This window comes from Myxocyprinus asiaticus, chromosome 3 (assembly GCF_019703515.2).
Source record: "Myxocyprinus asiaticus isolate MX2 ecotype Aquarium Trade chromosome 3, UBuf_Myxa_2, whole genome shotgun sequence".
Taxonomy (NCBI): domain Eukaryota; kingdom Metazoa; phylum Chordata; class Actinopteri; order Cypriniformes; family Catostomidae; genus Myxocyprinus; species Myxocyprinus asiaticus.
This window is the reverse complement of record NC_059346.1, coordinates 8,742,787-8,764,746: the sequence shown is the minus strand read 5'-3', so window position 1 is coordinate 8,764,746 and position 21,960 is coordinate 8,742,787. Positions and strand designations below refer to the sequence as shown.

Genomic DNA, 21,960 nt, shown 5'->3' with positions numbered 1-21,960 from the left:
CCAACATTTTGAAGCTCCAAAATGTACATAAAGGCAGCGTAAAAGTAAGACTCCAGTGGTTAAATCCATGTCTTCAGAAGCGATATGATAGGTGTGGGTGAAAAACAGATCAATGCTTAAGTCCTTTTTTACTCTAAATTCTCCTCCCTGTCCAATAGGTGGTGGTATGCACGAAGAATGCGAATCGCCAAAAACAAAAGAAGAATGCGAAAGTGAAAGTGGAGATTAACAGTAACACTGCACTTTGAACAATTTATTCATGCAGCAGTGCATGTGTAGCGGTAGCCAGCTGGTAGGTAGCTGTGCAATGTGTAAACCTCACTCCCCTGGCCTCAAGAGGCACACTAGCGACTGACGCTAGGGGCTGTAGCCTTTAGCCTCCTCGTTAGTGCGCCCACCTCCCATGCCAGAGACACTGATTCGAATCCCGTTCAGAGCGGGTCGAACAGGACCGGTTACAATCGTGCCGTGACCCAGATGGGGAGTGAGGTTTGGTGGGGGAGTGTAATGGTAGCCAGCTAGTAGGTAGTTGCGCAGTGTGTAATCCTCACTCCCCTGGCCTCAAGAGGCGCACTAGCTACTGACGCTAGGGGCTGTAACCTTTAGCCTCCTCGTTAGCACGCCCACCTCCCATGCCGGAGATGGCGGTTCGAATCCCATTTGGAGCGGGTCAAGCAGGACCGGTTACAATCGTGCCGTGATCCAGATGGGGAGTGAGGTTTGGTGGGGGAGTGTAATGGTAGCCAGCTGGTAGGTAGCTGTGCAGTGTGTAATCCTCACTCCCCTGGCCTCAAGAGGCGCACTAGCGACTGACGCTAGGGGCTGTAACCTTTAGCCTCCTCGTTAGCATGCCCACCTCCCCTGCCGGAGATGGCGGTTCGAATCCCGTTTGGAGCGGGTCAAGCAGGACCGGTTACAATGGTGCCGTGACCCGGATGGGGAGTGACAGTAGCCAGCTGGTAAGTAGCTGTGCAGTGTGTAATCCTCACTCCCCTGGCCTCAAGAGGCGCACTAGTGACTGACGCTAGGGGCTGTAACCTTTAGCCTCCTCGTTAGCACGCCCACCTCCCATGCCGGAGACGGCGGTTCGAATCCCGTTTGGAGCGGGTCAAGCAGGACCGGTTACAATGGTGCCGTGACCCGGATGGGGAGTGAGGTTTAGGGGGGTGAGTGTAACAGTAGCCAGCTGGTAAGTAGCTGTGCAGTGTGTAATCGTCACTCCCCTGACCTCAAGAGGCGCACTAGCGACTGACACTAGGGGCTGTAGCCTTTAGCCTCCTCGTTAGCACGCCCACCTCCCATGCCGGAGATGGCGGTTCGAATCCCGTTTGGAGCGGGTCGAGCAGGACTAGTTACACATGCTGGGAATCTAAATACGTGAGAGTGATGTGTATAGTTCTCTTGACTTATATTTTTTATTTTAGCTGAATAGTTTTTCTAAGTTCAATCACTTACCACAAGTTCAGCCATTATCTCAACAAGATCAATCCAGGGTAGTTATTCTAACTCTGCATTTTAAGTTATGATAACTAAAAGGCTAAATCATTTATTACACTGTAATTTGAGACAGTTTGAACTAGGATTTTGAAACCAACATGCAAAGCCCCTGCTAGAGAAAAACAAGTTTGTCTAATTGTACATTTGACTCAAAACCTTATAGTTACTGAATTGCGATAAAGCCATTGTGACAACTTTCCTGTGACAAGTCCCGGTCTCCACTATATGAAAAGGTTGGGATATTAAACCACATCCAACCGCAGTTCTGTGTGTTTTGGCACTGATTACCTCCCAAAAGTAAATAGCCAGTTTGTCTTTAATTTCTCTAATTTTCAACATCCTATAGGCTTTAAACATTGTTTTGCATTGTATTGGGTCTGTTTCCCTCTCTGTACATGCAAAAAAATCTGATCTGTGTTTATGGTCTTGATGTGTAGGCCATACCTACGCTATACTCACTTGTAACCTCTAAACATAATATAGTCTGTTGTTTTGCTTTTAAAGTTGCTAAAGTTTGCTTTAGGTTCCAACATCCTTAAATATTGCTTTAGTTTGCATTGGATTGGGTCTGTATCACCCCATTGCAGAATTCACAAATGCACTAAGTTTTAAAGTGGTCCCCTCTTTGGGCGTTTGATGTGTAGGCGCTATGTTTCTTAGAGACCCTCACTTGTCTCTATCTTATGCAACTTATTTAACCCTATTGTATAACATTATAGGCTACTTCTGATTATGATTGTGTGCTGTTATACTGGCTCACAAGTTACAATATTTCATGTGAGGAATTTCTCTATGACAATTCTTGTTGTGGCTTAGAGGCTAGAGTAATAGGGTGTGACATTTGAGGTGATCTTTCATGTTGGCAGACCTTTTAGCTATGTATTCCCGCCCGTCAGCCAGTCTGTTTTTTTAACAGCTCTGTAGTAGTTCTGCACTCTGTTCTCTGGACGTGGGGAAAACCATTTTCATTGGTTGCTGATTGCAGCCGTCACTAATGTCAGGATGTCACAATGAAGCACTTTGTTTGTTCATGTTGATGGAAGAATAATTACAAACATTAGATATTATCAGGGGTTCTTGCTTGTTTACATGATGATGGATGTGCATTACCATCCTGAATTTTCTAGGCACCAGTGATGTTCAGAGCATAATGGCATTTGATTACGGTCACACAGTCATCCTTCTTTACTATATACATGCGGTTTATTTCCCAAATATGATATTAACTTGTTCAAGGTTTAAAATATAATAACGGTTCTGACATTCTGAGATATGGCATTTAGTAATCCTATCTTGTGATTTATGTTTAACAGTAGCCTACAATGTTTGGGGTATAGAGTATCTGTGAGAGTAAATACTTTTTGTGGGATTAGCATTGTGGACTTCTAGAAAGTAAAGTCTCAGTTAAAACATTTGTCACCCTCTTGCAAGTTTTTTTTAATTTATTTTTTTAATTTGTCTACTAATATGTCAACAGTGAATATACATGCATCACAGGAGATTTATGTCATCAGTGTCTTTTCTAGCAGATCTCAAATTCTGTACTGTGTTTAATAGAATTCTGTGATGGAAATGACATTTTTAAAGGAATAGTTCACCCAAAAATGAAAATTCTCTCATCATATTCTCACCCTCATGCCATCCCAGATGTGTTTGACTTTCTTTCTTCTGTTGAACACAAATGAATAATTTTAGAAGGATATTTCAGCTCTGTAGGTCCTCACAATTCAAATGAATTGTGGCCAGAACTTAAGGTCCAAAAAGCACGTAAAGGCAATATAAAAGTCATCCATACGACTCCAGTGGTTTAATCCATGTCTTCAGAAGAGATATGATAGATGTGGGTAAGAAACAGATCAAAAGTCTTTTTTTACTATAAATTCTCCTCCCTGCCCAGTAGGTGGCGATATAAACAAAAAATGCGAATCGCCAAAACAAAAGAAGAAGAATGTGGTGAAAATGAAAATGGAGGGGCGATGTGCGGGACGTCAGTGCCTTCGGAGCGAGTTCCCAGGCTTGTCATCATCTGGTTGATTTTTTGGTCACACTTTATATTAAGTGGCCTTAACTACTATGTACTAATATTAAATACATACAAAACTATGTATTTACTGTGTGACTACATGTTGTTCTGTAAAATGCCCACATTTGCTGCTACTGAGGTTGAGGTACGGGTAGGTTTAGGAGTAAAGGTAGGGTTAGGGTTAGGATTAGGGGTTAGAGTTAGTTTTTGGGGTAAGGGTTGGGTTAGTGGTAAAGTTAACAGTGTAATTACAAATGTAATTGAATGCAAGTACTTTAAATGAAATTACAATGCAACAACATGTATGTACATAATAAGTACATTGTATCAAATGATTAAGTACATAGTAGTTAAGGCCACCTTATATAAAGTGGGTCAGAATTTTCTAAACCAAAATTATTTAGATTGCCCAGCAGCACAATATGTGGGTAGGCTGTTTTTATTCATCCATTGTTAAACTGCTACAAGTTATAACCTCGTAGGTTAATTTGGCGTGCAAGCGATCCATAATTTTTTTTTTAATGTGGAATAAGAAGGAAATATACGGTTGTTCATTCAAATATTGATGCAATAACTATTGCTAAGTATGCACCTCTTTCATGTGAGGCTGTTTTGTTTCAGTCAGTATAGACCTTTGTCATGCTTGTTTAGTCACTTGTTTGATTCATGGCTTATCGGTTAATGGGTTAATAACCATTTAATTAAAAATTTTGGCCATGGTCATGTTCCTGGACACTTTTGTTGACTTGGTAAACAAGTACACTTTGGCTGCTTTTTGTGTTGTGGAAATGACACCATAATTGTAGGACAGACATATTTATTTTTTTGTGTGAAAAATTGATAGAAATCATTTCATCATCATTTTAAAGTCTGGTTCTCAGACAAGGCTAAAACAGATGATGAAAAATAAATGATGAAGGCCTGGTAAAAAAGAATTTCCAATTAAGTTTTAAAGGTGCACTCAGTAACTTTTGTCTTTGTGGCATCTTGGACTTACACTGACACCTAGTGGCTTGGATGCAGCATAATTTAAAATCAATAGTTTTCAGTTACAGATGCCATTGTAGAAATTTTGTGTACACAGTCAGCCATGATTACTTTAATCAATGAATGAAAGTGTCAAAAAACAGGACGGTTACTGAGATTGAGTAAGTGGTATTCAGGTGGTCATGTGATTCTAAAATGGCTGCCCCCATGTGCGGACCCTCTCCATGTAGAATAAAACAGCTTTTATAAGGTTACTGATATGACTGGAGTCTTAAGTTTTATGTGAGTGGTCATGATTTCCAACATACAGTATATTGCAAAATTACATTTTATGTCTTTAGGAGTTAAACGTTTTTAATGAGGAAAAATTACTGGGTACACATTTAATGGGACATTAAATTGCCAGAAATTGAAGAAACTCCCTTAAATTGTGTGTGTGAAAGTAAGTAGGTAGTACATAGTATAAGGTTTGTTATGGCACTTTTTAGAAGCCACTATCCTGTGCTATCTGAATTGTTCTTTCAAAAATAAAATGCTGTCGTCATTTACTGACCCTCATGTTGTTCCAAACCCATTTTACTTTTCTTTCTCCCACAGAACACACACAAAAAAAAATGTTAGGCAGAAGTCACCATTCACTTTCATTGTATGGAAAAAAGATGCAATGAAAGTGAACACTGACTGCAGAAAAAATTCTCCTTACCTTCTCCTTTTGCAATATCTGAAGGAAAGAAAGTCATATGGGTTTGGAGCAACATGAGAATGTGTAAATTATGACGGAATTTGCATTTTGCGTTTCATGAACTATCCCTTTAAAATAATTAAACTGTTCAATATACCTGAGACAGACACCAGAATAATCAAGGCATGTGCATTATGGCATGCAAAGAGTTCATAATTGAGCTTTCAGTGTTGCCATGGGAGATCAACTCTACACCAGTGAATCTGAACAGACTGAAGATGTGGATTGACAATGTTCAATAAACTGATGGCTGAAATGATTAAATAACTGATTGATATTTAGTCATTACCTTGACAGGTCGACATGCATCTTGGTGACAAATCATTGCAGGATGACTGGTATAATGTCATTCTGCTCTTTTGCTAAAAGTGTGGGAGATTCCTCATGTTACTGTGCAAAAAGTGATGCTTATGGCTCACTTGTGGACAATCCACAAGGACACACACACACACACACACACACACACACACAAACATATTTGGCTGCATGTTGTGCATTTTGTAGTGCACTTACACACTTTGGCACATAAATAGTTAGGCTGAGTCTACATTATTTAATCCAAACCATGGCACCTTTTTATCTTCTATGGAACACAAAGGGAGATGTTAAGTAGTATGTTAGATTCAGTCAACATGTAAGTGAATAGTGAAGTCATACTGGTTTGGAACAACACGAGGGTGAGGAAATTATGACAGAATTATTCCTTGACATAAAAAATTGCATAAAGTTTAAACCAGCAATTATTGGTCATATATTAGGAAGAGCATTACATTTATGTTAAAGTTACATGGGCATGCCTACTGTGTATGTGTTCTGTTTATGATTACTGTTTAGCCATCAAAGTAATGTCGTCTTAGTATTCCTCCTTGTTGCCCTGCACAAACACTGTAGTGACATCACTGTCTTGGGAAACTTGTCCAATTTAGAATATTCATGTTTTTGCAACATACTGAGAACAAGTTCAAAGAGATCATGAAATATTGAACAACATGAAGGACAGATAAGAATGCCAAGCATTGAATTTAGAGTTTGCCTACGGCGGCATATCTACACAACTATTCATACTTTACTTTTTTAACGTTGCCTTAAAATATAAGAAGAACACGTTTAACGTTGCCTTATAAAAGAAGAAAGAGTTACCTTGTTTGCTTAATTGTCACGAAAATTGCTTTTGAAAACTCTTTCAGAATGGTTTGAACTGTCAGAAAATGCCACATTTCCACTCCCTATATTTTAATGTCTTGAAATCTGAAAGGTTAGTGAGTCATAATAAATATAAGAAGCTGTAGTGATATAATTTAGGTGTTATATAGAGTTTCTTGTGTTTAATTCTTCCCATGTTACTGTTACTCAATTCTTTCATTCTTTTTTCTGTCTTTCTTTCCAGGGCAAACTGGTGAAGTATTTTAGTCGGCAGCTCTCTTACAAGCGTAAAGTGCCCTTACAGGAGCGGAATGTTGAGCTGGATGGATTCCCACGGCTGGGACACTGGTTCCGCATAGTTAACATGAAGAAAGAAGTTATTGAGGTATTGAACAATCCTGTGTGTGTGTGTGTGTGTGTGTGTGTGTTTGCACATTTTTGTCCCAAATCATGCTTTTAGTTTTCTTTTTAATTATTAAACATTTATTTATAGGGTGTCCTCCTTTATGATTTTGTTATTTTGCATTATGATAGTGTTTATTTGTTCTCTCCAGTCGATCAGCAGTTGTTTACTTCTGTATGGTTTGTTATCAGGTTCCAAAATTAACACTCGCTAAGGGCTAAATGGAAGTAAAAATTGGCGGTGCACTCAAAAAAATCACAAAAAAAACAAAAAAACAACGCTTTGTCTGAACTTGATTCAATCATGATTCAATCCACACTTCAATATGATGGTAACCACCAAAACTACAATATAATGGAAAATCTTCTAAATCTTAACATAACAAAACATTAAACACTAACAAGTATCCCCCTTTATATTCATCTTGCACAAAGACACATAAAATAACACTGAATTTTGACATTTCCCATGCAAAGCATGCAGGAAACTAGAAATCCTCTGGCCAGTTTCAGTTAAACAAACAATAATATTCATGTTGCCTCAATGCAAATGGATTAAGTATAGCTTGCAAGACACATTTTAATAATTGAATCAACTCAGTTATTTTAAGTTCCCTTGGTTACATGCATTTTTTTAATAATAGGAACATGGGAGGATTGAGTAAAACTGACAATAGTGAAACTTCATTCTTTTGAGTGTAATGAGTAAACAAAACGTTATATTTCATGCAAAATAATGCATGTTTTAAGTTTTAAGAATGTAAGAACGATAGTCTGACATATGAATGGTCTGTTACTACTAGAGAAAAGACTAACATACATCATCTTTTACATCAGTGGAGGGTTCACTAGTCGGATTTGCCATTAGAAGTTTGGCAAGAAAACAAGTTATTTTATTGTCATAATTCCAGAGCATGTTGTGACACATTCCTGCTATTGAGCTAACAAAAATGAAATGGAAAATCATCAGCACAATAAGACCTGTGAGGTTTCCCGCCTGTAGGTAAGAGTGCAAAAAAAAAAAAAAAAAAAGCTAAATAATTCCATTGTTATAAGGACAAAATTACTAAGGTAATTATGTATAATAGTGTCTCTAAGGCAGTTCATTTTTTTAATTCAACCACAATTGGCAGTCATGGAAAAATTTCCTTTTTATAGTCTGCCCTGTTAAATTCAGTGCCACTGTACCATATCTGACTGTGCACTTGCTTAAGAAGATGTCAATAAAACTTTTACTGCTCAAAATATGAACCATGAAATTAAGAATTGATTTAATTAAATCATGTTGTTGCCATCATTCTTTATCCCAAGCTGATATTGATGTTAAGAAACTCTCACAAGACAATTACAATATTTCAGAAGCAAGCTGGGAAATACTGCTTCCAGACAATGTATAGTTATACCTTAATAATGCTTAAAAATGCTTATGAAAATATAAAATATGCTTTTTTTTTATTATTTATAATGAAATTATCAATTTCATAACAAAATTCCATCAAACTGATTAGATTTTTAACAAAATTAAATTAAATTTAATTAACTTAAATGAATAAAACTTAAAATATTTAGTTTGTTTTTTTGTTTATTTCAATTTAATGGAATTTTGTTATTAAATTAAAATGCATAAATCTTTAAATTATTTTTTGAGTGAACAAAGTTTACCATCATTTTAAATAAAATGAGTTTAAAAAATTTCAGCTTTCCATATTTTAGAGCTAATTATCACATGTTCAAATTGGGTGGCTGTGAGATGTTTGTTTATAAAAGCTAACAAGAGTATGTGAAGGTGAATAAAGCAAAAAAACTGCATATGGCAATTAAAAACACAATAAACATACAACTGATCACAAAATGTCTCGTTACATATACAGAAATTTGAACATTGTGGTGTAAAATCCAGGTGTGTACAGTATATGAGAGAGTATGTGGAAAGTTGTGCTTAAGTGTCACTAAATCAAGATCATTTGAGGGAAGTCTCTATATTTCTATATTTCTCAGATTTCCCTTCTGATGGATAGAGGATTAGAATCACACTCTGTGCTAAATATCTGTGGCTTTAATTTTACCCACATTAGTGCTGTTAGTTTTTAGTGTTAATGTTACAGTTGGGTAAGCAGCTGAGGTTTGGAGGTAGGACTTGGTCTAGAAAATGCCTTGAGTTTGTCTTCTTGTGCTAATTTAGCTGCTGTCCTCAGTGCTGAAGTGTTGCCACTGTCTAATGTGCTGAAGCCCCCTGCTGATCTGGTGAAGGAGATGCAGCTTTACTGAGATTACACTGTAAAGGGAACAGTACATGTGTATGATTTAGACTTAAAATAGTTTCACAGAATTGTTTTTCTTTTATGTTGCTACCAATAACATTAGCATAAATTTTCATTTTACAAAAGCATTTACTATGGTGGTGATGTTCAATGTTTGTATGCCCCATATGGAGTCATGTGGCCTAGTGGGTTGTGGGGTCATATCATACTACTTACACTATATTTTTTATTAGCATTTTATTATTTTGAGGTAAACTTATAATGTTAGGTTTTGCACCAAAACTGTTGAAATGTAATTTTACATAACCATTAACACCCTCTTTCTGACACTTTCTGACACGGAATATAACAGACTGTTTTTGCTACTGTGAAAAAGAAGTCAAATATTTTCTGTTGATGTTCCTTTAAGACTTATACTGTATAGGCACTTTTCAACTGCACGTTACGGTTTGACTCGACTCTGCTCGCTTTACTTTTCTGAAACATGGCCTGGCATGACAGGGCGTGGGGCATGGCCTGGCGAGACAGGGTGTGGGGCATGGGAACAGGGCAAAGCCAATGGAAAGTGGGGCCCTGAGAGGCTCGAGGGGCGGAGCCATAGGGATGGAGGTCCCCAGTGGAGGCGGGCCTGGACCGTGGAGCAGAGGCGGGCCTGGACTGTGGAGTAGAGGCGGGCCTGGACCTTGGAGCAGAGGCAGGTGTGGACCGTGGAGTAGAGGGTTGCTTGTGACATGGCATGGAGCATTCTGGGTCTTGGCTGAGACATGGCATGGAGCAGGCTGAGGCATGGTTGTAACATGGCATGGAACAGGTTGAGGCAATGTTGTGGCATGGCATGAAACAGGCTGAGACGTGGCTGTGACATGGCACGGAGCAGGCTGAGGCGTGGCTGTGACATGGCATGGAGCAGGCTGAGGCGTGGCTGTGACATGGCACGGAGCAGGCTGAGGCGTGGCTGTGACATGGCATGGAGCAGGCTGAGGCGTGGCTGTGACATGGCATGGAGCAGGCTGAGGCATTGCTGTGACGTGGCATGGAGCAGGCTGAGGCGTGATATGGCATAGAGCAGACTCAGGCGTTGCTGTGACATGACCTGGAGCTGACTCAGGCGTGGCTGTGGCTCGAGGAGCGAAGCCGTAGAAGGCAGAGCCGTGGTAGGATCGAGATTAAGAGTCCTGGATGATTGGGAAAAGACCTCAGTGGTCGTGAACATGAGCAGGGTCTTGGGAGTGACCTCTGTGGTCATGGGCGTAGACAGAGACTCGGAGCCGATCTCTGTGGTCGTGAACTTGGGCAGAGACTTGAAAATGACCTCTGTGGTCATGTACATGGGCAGAGACTCGGAGAAGACCTCAAGTTAAATTTAATATGAATCGTGAAAACCAGAAACCCTAACTCTAAATGTGAACAAAACATAAACATGAACTTGACTAAACTAAACATAACTTGGTAAGACTATGAAAACTAAACATGACTTGACTTGACTAGACTTGACTTGGTCATGGAACAAACAATGATACATAAACAATACCTGACGAGAGACATTGGCAAACATGAGGGCTTAAATACACAGACATGGGTAACAAGACAACCAATGAACAGACAGAACTATAAACAATATATCAAAACTAATAAACTTAAACCAACGGCAAACTAGAACTGATAACAAAGTAATCAAACAATGAACCAATGAAAATAAGACACATGAACAGGGGAAACACATGACAAGATCACATGAGGGAACAGGAAATCACATGACATGACAGGAACAGGAACTAAACTTGAAAATAAAAGACATGAAAAAACATGAACAAAACACATAAACGTGACAGTTGGTAGGTCTAGTGGTAGCCGTGTGCGGCCAACAGCTGAGACACTTCTGGAAAGACTTTTTCTTTTCACGTTGTTTCGTTCATCGCTAACGAGAGGAACGTCTGCACCTCGTTTATTGACCACGGCCATAACTTAAAAACTAGCGAGTTGATGTCCTGTGTCGCAAATCCAGTGAAGCTGGTAGTGACGATTCTCTCTGAACAATCAGTGATCTGCAGGGTTTTGACGTCACATTTATTATCGGCGCAGCTCGCTTGGAACCTCGACCGAGGTGGTACTAAAAAATGTATCAGGTACCAGGTACTATCCACAGTGGAAAACACCCAAAAAGCGAGCAGTGTCGAGTCGAGTCGAGTCGAGTCGAGCTGTACCATGCAGTGGAAAAGCCCCATGTGTAAACCTTCTATTTGCATATTCTTACTAATGGTTTAGGAGTTGCAGTCAATAGTCCAATTCTTGTAATAAGCTGGATAAAGATCAGTCAGACGGTCATTATTATTGTATCGAACCCGGAATATTCATTTAATGCTACTCACCAGTACTCAAAAAAATGTGGGGCCTGAGTAACTCATTGAGTATTGACGCTGAATACCACCTCTGGAGTCGCGAGTTCGAATCCAGGGCATGCTGAGTGACTCCAGCCAGGTCTCCTAAGCAACCAAATTGGCCCGGTTGCTAGGGAGGGTAGAGTCACATGGGGTAACCTCCTCGTGGTAGCGATTAGTGGTTCTTGCTCTCAGTGGGGCGCATGGTAAGCTGTGCGTGGATCACGGAGAGTAGCATGAGCCTCCACATGCTGTGAGTCTCTGCGGTGTCATGCACAGCGGGCCACATGATCAGATGCGCGGATTGACTATCTCAGAAGTGGAGGCAGCTGAGACTTGTCCTCCACCACTCGGATTGAGGTGAGTAACCGTGCCACCACGAGGACCTAGTAAGTTGTGGGAATTGGGCATTACAAATTGGGAAGAAAAGGGGATAAAAAAAAAAAAGTTGTAAAAATGTTTATATTTTTAGGCTTATTTATTATTGTCATTATTATTATTATTATTGCTTCAGTAGTTTTTGTTATCGGATGTTAAAGTAATGGGTTCTGTTCAAATTTTCATTCCTTTCAAAAGACTACCTGCGTTCTCTTTAGGCCGAAAACCGAAAAAGGCATTTTATGGCATTTGCAGCAGATAATTTGTCAAAGTGGTTGAATCAAAGTGATCAGCAGGGACCTTGTTAAAAATAAACAACAGCCATTGTTTTTGATGTTGGGAGTCATAAACAGCACAAAGTTGGCCAAACTTTCCAATAAACATCCAATATATTATACTTTTTGTTAGTTTATGTATAATACAGTACAGGTATCTTTCCCTTTGGGTGTTTAAAATGCTAGTATCTATCTTATGGATTTCCTCCTCAATACCATCCTGTAAAATGTTTTGTCGGGTAATCTAAATTGTGCTTTATATGGTAACATCGAAGTTAAATGGTTTTATTCAAGTCAGTAATATTACTCATCATGATTTAATCAATCGGACTTCATTAGGTTACACCAACAAAAGTCATTTTTAAGGGTTAGATCAAGTAGAAATACCTTAAGGTAACAACTGCATGTTATTACGTTTTTCAATGTAATGTGGGTGGGCCAAACTTCTGAATACAGAATAGGCATTGTTGTTGTGCACATGTGGGCGGTCAAGTTTAATTTTTGCATCTGTCAAAAAGTTGCAGAATGAGCTGTTTTAGCAGCTTAGTTTGAATAGATGTTCTTTTTGGACTGGGAAGGAAGTTTGGAGCACTGAAATATGTACAGTATGTTTACTTAGTAAGTTCATGATGTGATGCTGCGTAACTAAAGGGCTGTCGGGTTGAACCCTGCAAAGTAAAAGTATACTTTAAGTAACTTTTAAATGACTTGTTAGTAATTGTATGTGTTGTGCATTCATGTCTTTGTTTCAGGAAATTGCTCCAGGAGATCTGACTCTTGAGGCTCTGTTGGATATGTCTGATGAGCAGGTGTGCGAGTCGCTGCAGAAGTTTGGAGCGAGTGATGAAGAGTGTGCTCGTCTTAATGCCTCACTCACATGTCTACGATCAGCCCACAAATCAGGTGAGTTCAGAAGACACAGCTACAAATATAACCAGACTATACTGTAGGCTTTCATTCAGATCCAAATATAATGCTGGACAATCCTATACAAACACTATCTAAGTTACTATGTCAGTACACATTTTTTGGGTGCTTTTATATAGCGAAAAAAAAAGAAGACAAAGAACAGTGATTTAAATATTTTTCAATATACAGTATGTATATATATGAAACAGGTAAAAATGAAATAGAGGCAATTATCTGCTTCAGATTATTTTATAAACATTAAAATCTATAGCACTTCAGGAAAATCATTTTTGCCAGAGATAAGAATGTGTTACTGGTTTTGAGGATAGCAAATAACTGTAGTAAACTTTATTCAGGCTATAATAGATGATATAGGTTATATTTAAGCAATATTATTTGAGCAATAGTGCAGTTGTACTGAATTGCTGAAAACAAGTTTTGGTGAATAATATTTTCAAGCTGACCTTTTCAATACAAGAATAATAAGAATTAAGTTCAGTTAAGAACTTATTAAGAAAATATTCATGAATGTCTAGGAAATATGCAATTTTCAGGTTTTTTTTGTTGTTGTTTTTTTTTTGTTTTTAGATTTCTTGTTTCAGTGGTGGTTAATTTTGGTTACATTTTAAAGAAAATGTTCCAATATTTTCAATGTTATAGATTATGATAAATCCTGAGAGCCTAAGAAACTGCTGACAAATAAAAAAAAATAAAAAAATTTGTTTCTTATTTTTCTGATTTGACATTATATATCTCAGGGTGTAAATAAGGTGACTCCGAAAAACTGCTTTTGTTTTGTTCCCAATCATGTCACCCGTAACTGAGTACATTTTGTGTTGATACGACAAAGCAATCAAAAGTTATAGCATTACAAATATATTGTATCATAGTGTTTAAAAACGTCTCCAAGTGTCCAAAAGCCTCTCCAAACAAATAAAAAATTACAATTGTACATAAAAACTAAATTCACATGTAAATACAACAATGACTAAAACATACTACACCATTTCCGATTAAGTCATGTGATCTTGGAGACCTAACATGTTTTTAGCCAGATGGCGTATTATGTGCTGTGTGCACATTGTGCTTCGTGTGGATAATTTAATGATCTATGCATCCGATTACGATGAGTGTAGGCTTGTTTTACGGGAATCCCCTCTTCTAAGTAATGTTATGTTATTTTATGTTCTGTTTATTTTTCGTGACGTGAAAAAGCGGCTTATAAACGACACCTATTTTCATGTAACATGAATGTCAAAGTCATATACTTAGCTATTACTTGATATATTTTTGTCTGTGAGTAAAACAAATAGGCTAGTTGTATATAGGCCTGTTGACTTTTTTATAATTATGTGTTTTTGTGATGGCTTAGATGTTCAGCTTCCACTGTTTTAAGTTCTTGTTTTGTAGGACTGTTAGCTATTGAGCACTTACCTCACATACAGGTGCATCTCAATAAATTAGAATGTCATGGAAAAGTTCATTTATTTCAGTAATTCAACTCAAATTGTAAAACTCGTGTATTAAATAAATTCAATGCACACAGACTGAAGTAGTTTAAGTCTTTGGTTCTTTTAATTGTGATGATTTTGGCTCACATTTAACAAAAACCCACCAATTCACTATCTCAACAAATTAGAATATGGTGACATGCCAATCAGCTAATCAACTCAAAACACCTGCAAAGGTTTCCTGAGCCTTCAAAATGGTCTCTCAGTTTGGTTCACTAGGCTACACAATCATGGGGAAGACTGCTGATCTGACAGTTGTCCAGAAGACAATCATTGACACCCTTCACAAGGAGGGTAAGCCACAAACATTCATTGCCAAAGAAGCTGGCTGTTCACAGAGTGCTGTATCCAAGCATGTTAACAGAAAGTTGAGTGGAAGGAAAAAGTGTGGAAGAAAAAGATGCACAACCAACCGAGAGAACCGCAGCCTTATGATTGTCAAGCAAAATCAATTCAAGAATTTGGGTGAACTTCACAAGGAATGGACTGAGGCTGGGGTCAAGGCATCAAGAGCCACCACACACAGACATGTCAAGGAATTTGGCTACAGTTGTCGTATTCCTCTAGTTAAGCCACTCCTGAACCACAGACAACGTCAGAGGCGTCTTACCTGGGCTAAGGAGAAGAAGAACTGGACTGTTGCCCAGTGGTCCAAAGTCCTCTTTTCAGATGAGAGCAAGTTTTGTATTTCATTTGGAAACCAAGGTCCTAGAGTCTGGAGGAAGGGTGGAGAAGCTCATAGCCCAAGTTGCTTGAAGTCCAGTGTTAAGTTTCCACAGTCTGTGATGATTTGGGGTGCAATGTCATCTGCTGGTGTTGGTCCATTGTGTTTTTTGAAAACCAAAGTCACTGCACCCGTTTACCAAGAAATTTTGGAGCACTTCATGCTTCCTTCTGCTGACCAGCTTTTTAAAGATGCTGATTTCATTTTCCAGCAGGATTTGGCACCTGCCCACACTGCCAAAAGCACCAAAAGTTGGTTAAATGACCATGGTGTTGGTGTGCTTGACTGGCCAGCAAACTCACCAGACCTGAACCCCATAGAGAATCTATGGGGTATTGTCAAGAGGAAAATGAGAAACAAGAGACCAAAAAATGCAGATGAGCTGAAGGCCACTGTCAAAGAAACCTGGGCTTCCATACCACCTCAGCAGTGCCACAAACTGATCACCTCCATGCCACGCCGAATTGAGGCAGTAATTAAAGCAAAAGGAGCCCCTACCAAGTATTGAGTACATATACAGTAAATGAACATACTTTCCAGAAGGCCAACAATTCACTAAAAATGTTTTTTTTATTGGTCTTATGATGTATTCTAATTTGTTGAGATAGTGAATTGGTGGGTTTTTGTTAAATGTGAGCCAAAATCATCACAATTAAAAGAACCAAAGACTTAAACTACTTCAGTCTGTGTGCATTGAATTTATTTAATACATGAGTTTCACAATTTGAGTTGAATTACTGAAATAAATGAACTTTTCCACGACATTCTAATTTATTGAGATGCACCTGTATTTATGGAAAGACCAGCAAAAAGAAAAGCCTTTTCCACAACTCTGAAAATAAATGATAAATCAGAAAATAGAGAACTATGATTAGTGTGCTGGCACTGAGTTATAACTAATCCTGTTATATTTGTGGAAATCTAAAAATCCTGAAAATTTGAGGAAGGTTTACAAGTCAAATACTGTATTTTGAAGTGTGAAGATCAAGTCCTGTAGTAACAGAGAACTTCCAGTAGAGGACATCCCAACCTTGAGTTTGATTTAGTTTGGAGAGTTATAATGGAAAAAAATTTAACTTAATTCAACTCTTTTCGAGAATTTTGGAGGGTTCCCAGAGTCATGAAAATATCAGGGAATGTTAAAATTGTGTTTTCCAAGCTGTAAAAGTAAATTGAAATGAATAAGTTTGTAAAAGTAATTGAAATGTGTTTAACGAAGGTAGTAAAAGTTGCTTTTAAGTTAACCCATTGTGATGTCTGATTTGTGAGTGAATCATCTTGTGAGTTGGTTCTTTTCAATGAATTGTTCAATGCGGTTCACAAATCAGCCGAACGATTCATTAGTGAGTCGATTTGAATGATTCTGATGCTACTTAGTATAATGTGTTTACATCAGTGATATAAGGATTTATGTTTTGGGGAGGTTTGTCTTTTAATTGGAAATAAATAAGCCCCTAAATATCACACGACTTGTCAAAATTAAAGACACTGTATACAAATTATATTCTGATACACATATTCTGATTATATTTAAATAATTTTAAATTTAAAGAAGCCATATTCTACACTTTTTGTTGCATATTGTAACATGCACTTATAATGCTTGTCTAAGCGTACACCAAAAACAGTCATAATTTAGTTTTACATGATCATATTCCAATCTCTCTCTGACCCTTGAAATAAAAAAAGTGTTTTTGCTTCTGTAGTTTTAGAGAACAAGTCTTCTCTGTTATACTGTAATTTGTTATCCTCTATGTATTGGAGTGGTTCACACTGTCTCTCATTAGGATGGGCGAAGTTGCTGAATACCTGACGGTTTAAATAACCCATTTTTGCAGTTTTTTTTTTTCTTCCAATAAATGTTCACTGTGCACCGAAGAGGGAACTTTGTGTTGTGAACATCAGAGTATGTATAAGTAGTATGGAACAATGGGCTAAAGGCACTTTTAAATGTGATTTTCTCCCAAAACACTAACCAGCAGAAAAAACAACCACAGTACTTACCTTAACACCTGTTTGTCACTATACACTGCAAAATATTCCAGATCCTTGAGATCCTTGAGATATATATAAAAAAAAAAAAAAAAAAAAAAAAAAAAACGAGGAACACCCCCCCCCACCATAAAATACTTAGTTTTTAAATTTTTATTCAACCCCTATTCCAAAAGTTGGGACAGTATGAAAAATGCCAATAAAAACAAAAAGGAGTAATTTGGAAATTATATTTGCTATATTGAAAGCACTATAACACATTATATGATGTTTTACCTTGTGAATTTCATAGTTCTTTTGAAAATGTACAGTAATTTCAAATCAGATGAATGCAACACGTTCCAAAAAAGTTGGGACAGTCGAGTGTTTACCACTGTGAAACATCACCATTTCTTCTAATAACACTTTATAACACTACACATTTGTGCATTGAAGACATGAGTTTGTTAAGTTTAGAAAGTGGAATTTTCCCATTCATCCATTATGAAGGTCTTTAGCTGCACAATTGTACAGGGTCTTCATTGCCATATGGTGTGCTTCATAATGCGCCACACATTCTCAACTGGAGACAGGTCAGGACTGCAGGCAGGCCAGTCTAGCACCCACACTCTCTGCTTACACAGCCATGCACTTGTAATCTGGGCAGTATGTGGTATGAAGTTGTCCTGCTGGAAAATGCAGGGACGTAACTGGAAAAGTACATATCTGTCTGCATTCATGGTGTTCCCACAGATGTGCGAGTTACCCATGCCATGGTCACTGACACACCCCTGGCCCATACAGACACTGGCTTTTGGACCTGATGCTAATAACAGCTTGGATGGTCCATTTCCTCTTTGGCCCAGATAACACGAAGGCTGTGTTTTTCAAAAACTTTTTGAAATGTGGACTCTTCGGACCAAAAAACACAGTTCAACTGTTCTACTTTCCATCTAAGATGAGACCGAGCCCAGAGAAGTCAGCAGAGCTTCTGGACAGTGTTGATGTATGGCTTCTGCTTTGCATAGTAAAGTCTTAACTTGCATCTGTGGATGCAGTGGCAAGTGGTGTTGACTAACAAAGGTTTACTAAAATAATACCAAGCCCATGTTCATGATATCCATTACAGATGAATGACGTTTTATAAGACCGTGACATCTGAGGGATCAGAGATCACGCGTATTTAGAAGTGGTTCTCGTCTTGCCCTTTACGCACCAAGATTTGACCGGATTCCTTTAATCTTTTAACTATATTGTGCACAGGAGAGGGTGAAATGCCCCAAATCCTTTCAGTTTGTCTTTGGGGAACATTGTTCTCAAAGTGCTGGATTATTTGCTTAAGCATCTGTTGGCAAATTGACAAGTCTTGAACGATCCTTGCTCTTGAAGGACTAGGCTGTTTTTTGAGGCTCCTTATATACTATGACATGATTGCCTCACCTGTTTAACATCTCCTGTTTCACATCACCTTGTTATTTCAACTTGTCAAATTGTTATTAGTCTTAAATTGTCCCTGACTCAACTTTTTTGGAGCGTGTTGCAATCATCGGATTTGAAATTCACAAGGAAAAACACCATATAATGTGTAGTTGTAGTGCTTTCAATATAGGAAAGGGTGAATATAATTTACACATCACTCCTTTTTGTTTTTATTAGCATTTTTCATACTATCCTAACTTTTTTTGGAATTGGGATTGTAAATTTGTCATACATAAAACTAGTTTGTAAATATTTCTACAACAAAGCCTTACAGGTGCTTTGTAAATTCATTGATAGACAGGATGGTAGCAGAACAACCAGCAGCACAGTGAATGTAATTGTAGGATTGACTATTGTAGAATAACACAGGGGCAAAGGGTTTTTTTTCTGTGAAGGGTTCTGAACTTTGGAACATACTTCCAATTGAAATCAATTGAATACAAGATATAAAATCTTTTACAATAATGCTTAAGTGCTGGCTTAAAAGAAACTAGAGCTGTAATAAATGTTTTTTTTTGTTGTTTTTTTTGTTGCTGAAATCATGTTTGTGTACTTTCCTTATACAAACAAACAAATAAATACAAAATGTCATTGTTGTATTAGAACAAACTTAATTAAATTAAGTTTCTTTTTTTCTTTTTTTTTGGGGGGTCGGCAAGTACAGTGTTATTAGTTTTGTGTCTGGATCTCATAATTGCAAGTCTAAAAAAAAAAAAAAAAAATTCCAGATGCATTTTTCTCAGTAAACTGCCATGAGCTTAAAGGCTGTTTGTTTACACATGACCTTGTTACTGTAATTTGTGTGTTACTGTTTTGCCACGGGAGGGCAGTGTAGTATCACACTCTGAAATACAGCACAGTTTGATAACAGCGTTAGGTAATGGCACACTTGATTTATCAGAAGGATCTCTCCTGCATTGTTTATTTTATACCTCCACAACATGAAGCTGATTAGAGTTGCTCTAAGGTTTGATTGAAGGAAATGTCTCTGAAGATGTTGAATTCTCATTCAATGGCGTCACTGCTTTTTGATGAAGTTAGAAAAGATTGATGATTGATGTCAAATCATACGAAGTACGTGTGCAAAGCATTGAACTATAAATCGATCCATTCATCTCTAACGTTTAGACTGCTACAGACAATGAAAGAATTTGCAGATCAGTTTATCTGCACCAGTGCATGCATTGTATACCAGTAGATACTGTATGTCTAGCAGCAAACATGTTTTGCAAGTTCAGTGTTGCATATAATTAGCTATAGACCTATATATTGGCCAGGGCGATTCGTCAGCTGATATCTGGGCATTTTGAGATTGTCTGCATTGGCTGATTAAAGTACCTGCTTGGCCAATAAACAAATATGACAGCCTTGTCAATAGATAATGCACACAAAGAGTAAACATTTTGAGTAAATATTGTTCAAAATAAGTTTTAAATGAATTTCAGAAATCTTATTTGCAGCTCATTTGCTTTAAATAACTTATAATGGTATTATACTCGTATTATAATAAATTAACCTGATTTCTATATATTAGCCTTAAAAAAAAACAAGAAACAAACAAAAAAACAATATCAGTCGACTACTATATACGATATTGCTCTTTATAATTCTCCAGTTCTTTGGTGATTTTGTTTTGTATTAATTAGTTAACAATGACACAAGCACATTTTGTCACAAAAACGTGGATTTTTGTTTCGATATCATCTCATTTTTGTCAAAAGAAACTGACGTTCTCTCAGAAATTCTACAAAATGTCTGTGTTGTATAAAACTTGGCAAACAGAGGGCTGCAAAGCTCTTTCAATCAGATTGTATATTGCGTAAATGTTATAATAAGGATTTAGAAAAACAAAACAAAGAACAATTTTGGCATATTCTTTAGCTGGTGAATTATATCACATATATAAGGCTACTTAGCATGATCCTCATTGTGCTTTTCTCAAGTTGAACTTCTATTTGAGTTTATTCTACTTCTATTTGAATGTTTGTTTAAAGGCTTTCCCCCCCATCTTCTCCAATTGTCACAACAGGTATCTCTGAAGTAATAAGATATAATGCAATCTGTTGTCATTGAAGCGCTTCCCCAATTCTACAGTACCCTCCCGTCCTGTCTATCTTCCCTCTATTGTGTTACTTTAGGTAGCGATCAGTGCGGTCGCCCTGGAGTGTCTGAATTTTCTCAAACACGGATTCCCCGCTGTGATAGAGCGTTAACCGGCAGTTGCACCACAGAAATTGAGATCAGCTTGGATTTCTTTGTTTAAAGAACGGCTTAAAGATGCTGTTGGGCTTTTAAGAGGCTTGTAGCATGCTGAGGACCCTGCATGAGAGGCTGTGCGGAGGGGCTGATTCCAGCCGCCAGAGAAGTGTGGTGTATAATTTAGAAATCACACCTATCTTCATCTGGGGTTCTCTCTTTCTGTTTCTCTTTCTCAGACAGTCTTTGTATACCCTTTGTTCCCGTCTTTGCTGTTTATTTATTAAGACCCTGATTTGTTTCAATTCTCTGTGTTTGCCTCCTTGTCCTCTCACCACGGCTGGGCGATACAATGAATATTCACTTTATAATCACGAATATAATTTTGTATAATGTTTAATTTTACTTGCGATATAAAGTTTGCATCATCGTGAATTTTGCAATGATTTTAATGTGCTTTTTATTTGGCCATTAAGTTTCTCGTGGGAACGAGAGCGTTATGACCAGTGTTGGCTAAGTTACTCAAAAAGGTAATCCACTACAAATGACTAATTACCTCCACAAATTTTAATCAGATTACTTTACTGATTACTTCATCAAAAAGTAATCACATTGCTCATTTCTAAACTTTTAAGTTACTATCTAAAACACTTTTCACAGAAATATTTTTGTTTTTCCACTCAACGAATTCAAAATAATTCTATATTCTACGTTCTATATTTAATTCATCTATATTTCCTTCACCCTTCAGCTGTCACACAAACTCAAACAGACGTACATATGAACATATTACTTCCTATTTTAAATATATTATACATAAATAATAATATTTTAGAAATGTACTTAAAAGTAATTAACTTTTTATTGAAAGTCAGTAGGCTAACTGTAATCTGATTGCAAGAATTTAAAAATGTAATGTGTTACACTATGTTTTGGATTTAAAAGTAATTCAATTACAGTAACTACTTAATTTGAAATCAAATTACACCCAACACTGATTATGATAGAGATGTTTACTTCAGTAGCCAAAATGGTGCTAGAGTTGGTAAGTTTGATTCATTTCCATCAATAGGTTCAAACTCTC

At 37.5% G+C, this 21,960-nt stretch overlaps 1 protein-coding gene across 1 annotated transcript in view; it reads left to right on the top strand.

Moving 5' to 3' along the window:
* LOC127430129 (kinase suppressor of Ras 2-like) overlaps positions 1 to 21,960 on the top strand; it is a 166,957-nt gene that overhangs the window by 2,539 nt on the left and 142,458 nt on the right. Inside the window, exons 2-3 of the mRNA XM_051679645.1 lie at positions 6,637 to 6,777; positions 12,839 to 12,989. Coding sequence (XP_051535605.1) covers positions 6,637 to 6,777; positions 12,839 to 12,989 — 292 coding nt within the window. The remainder of the gene's footprint in view (positions 1 to 6,636; positions 6,778 to 12,838; positions 12,990 to 21,960) is intronic.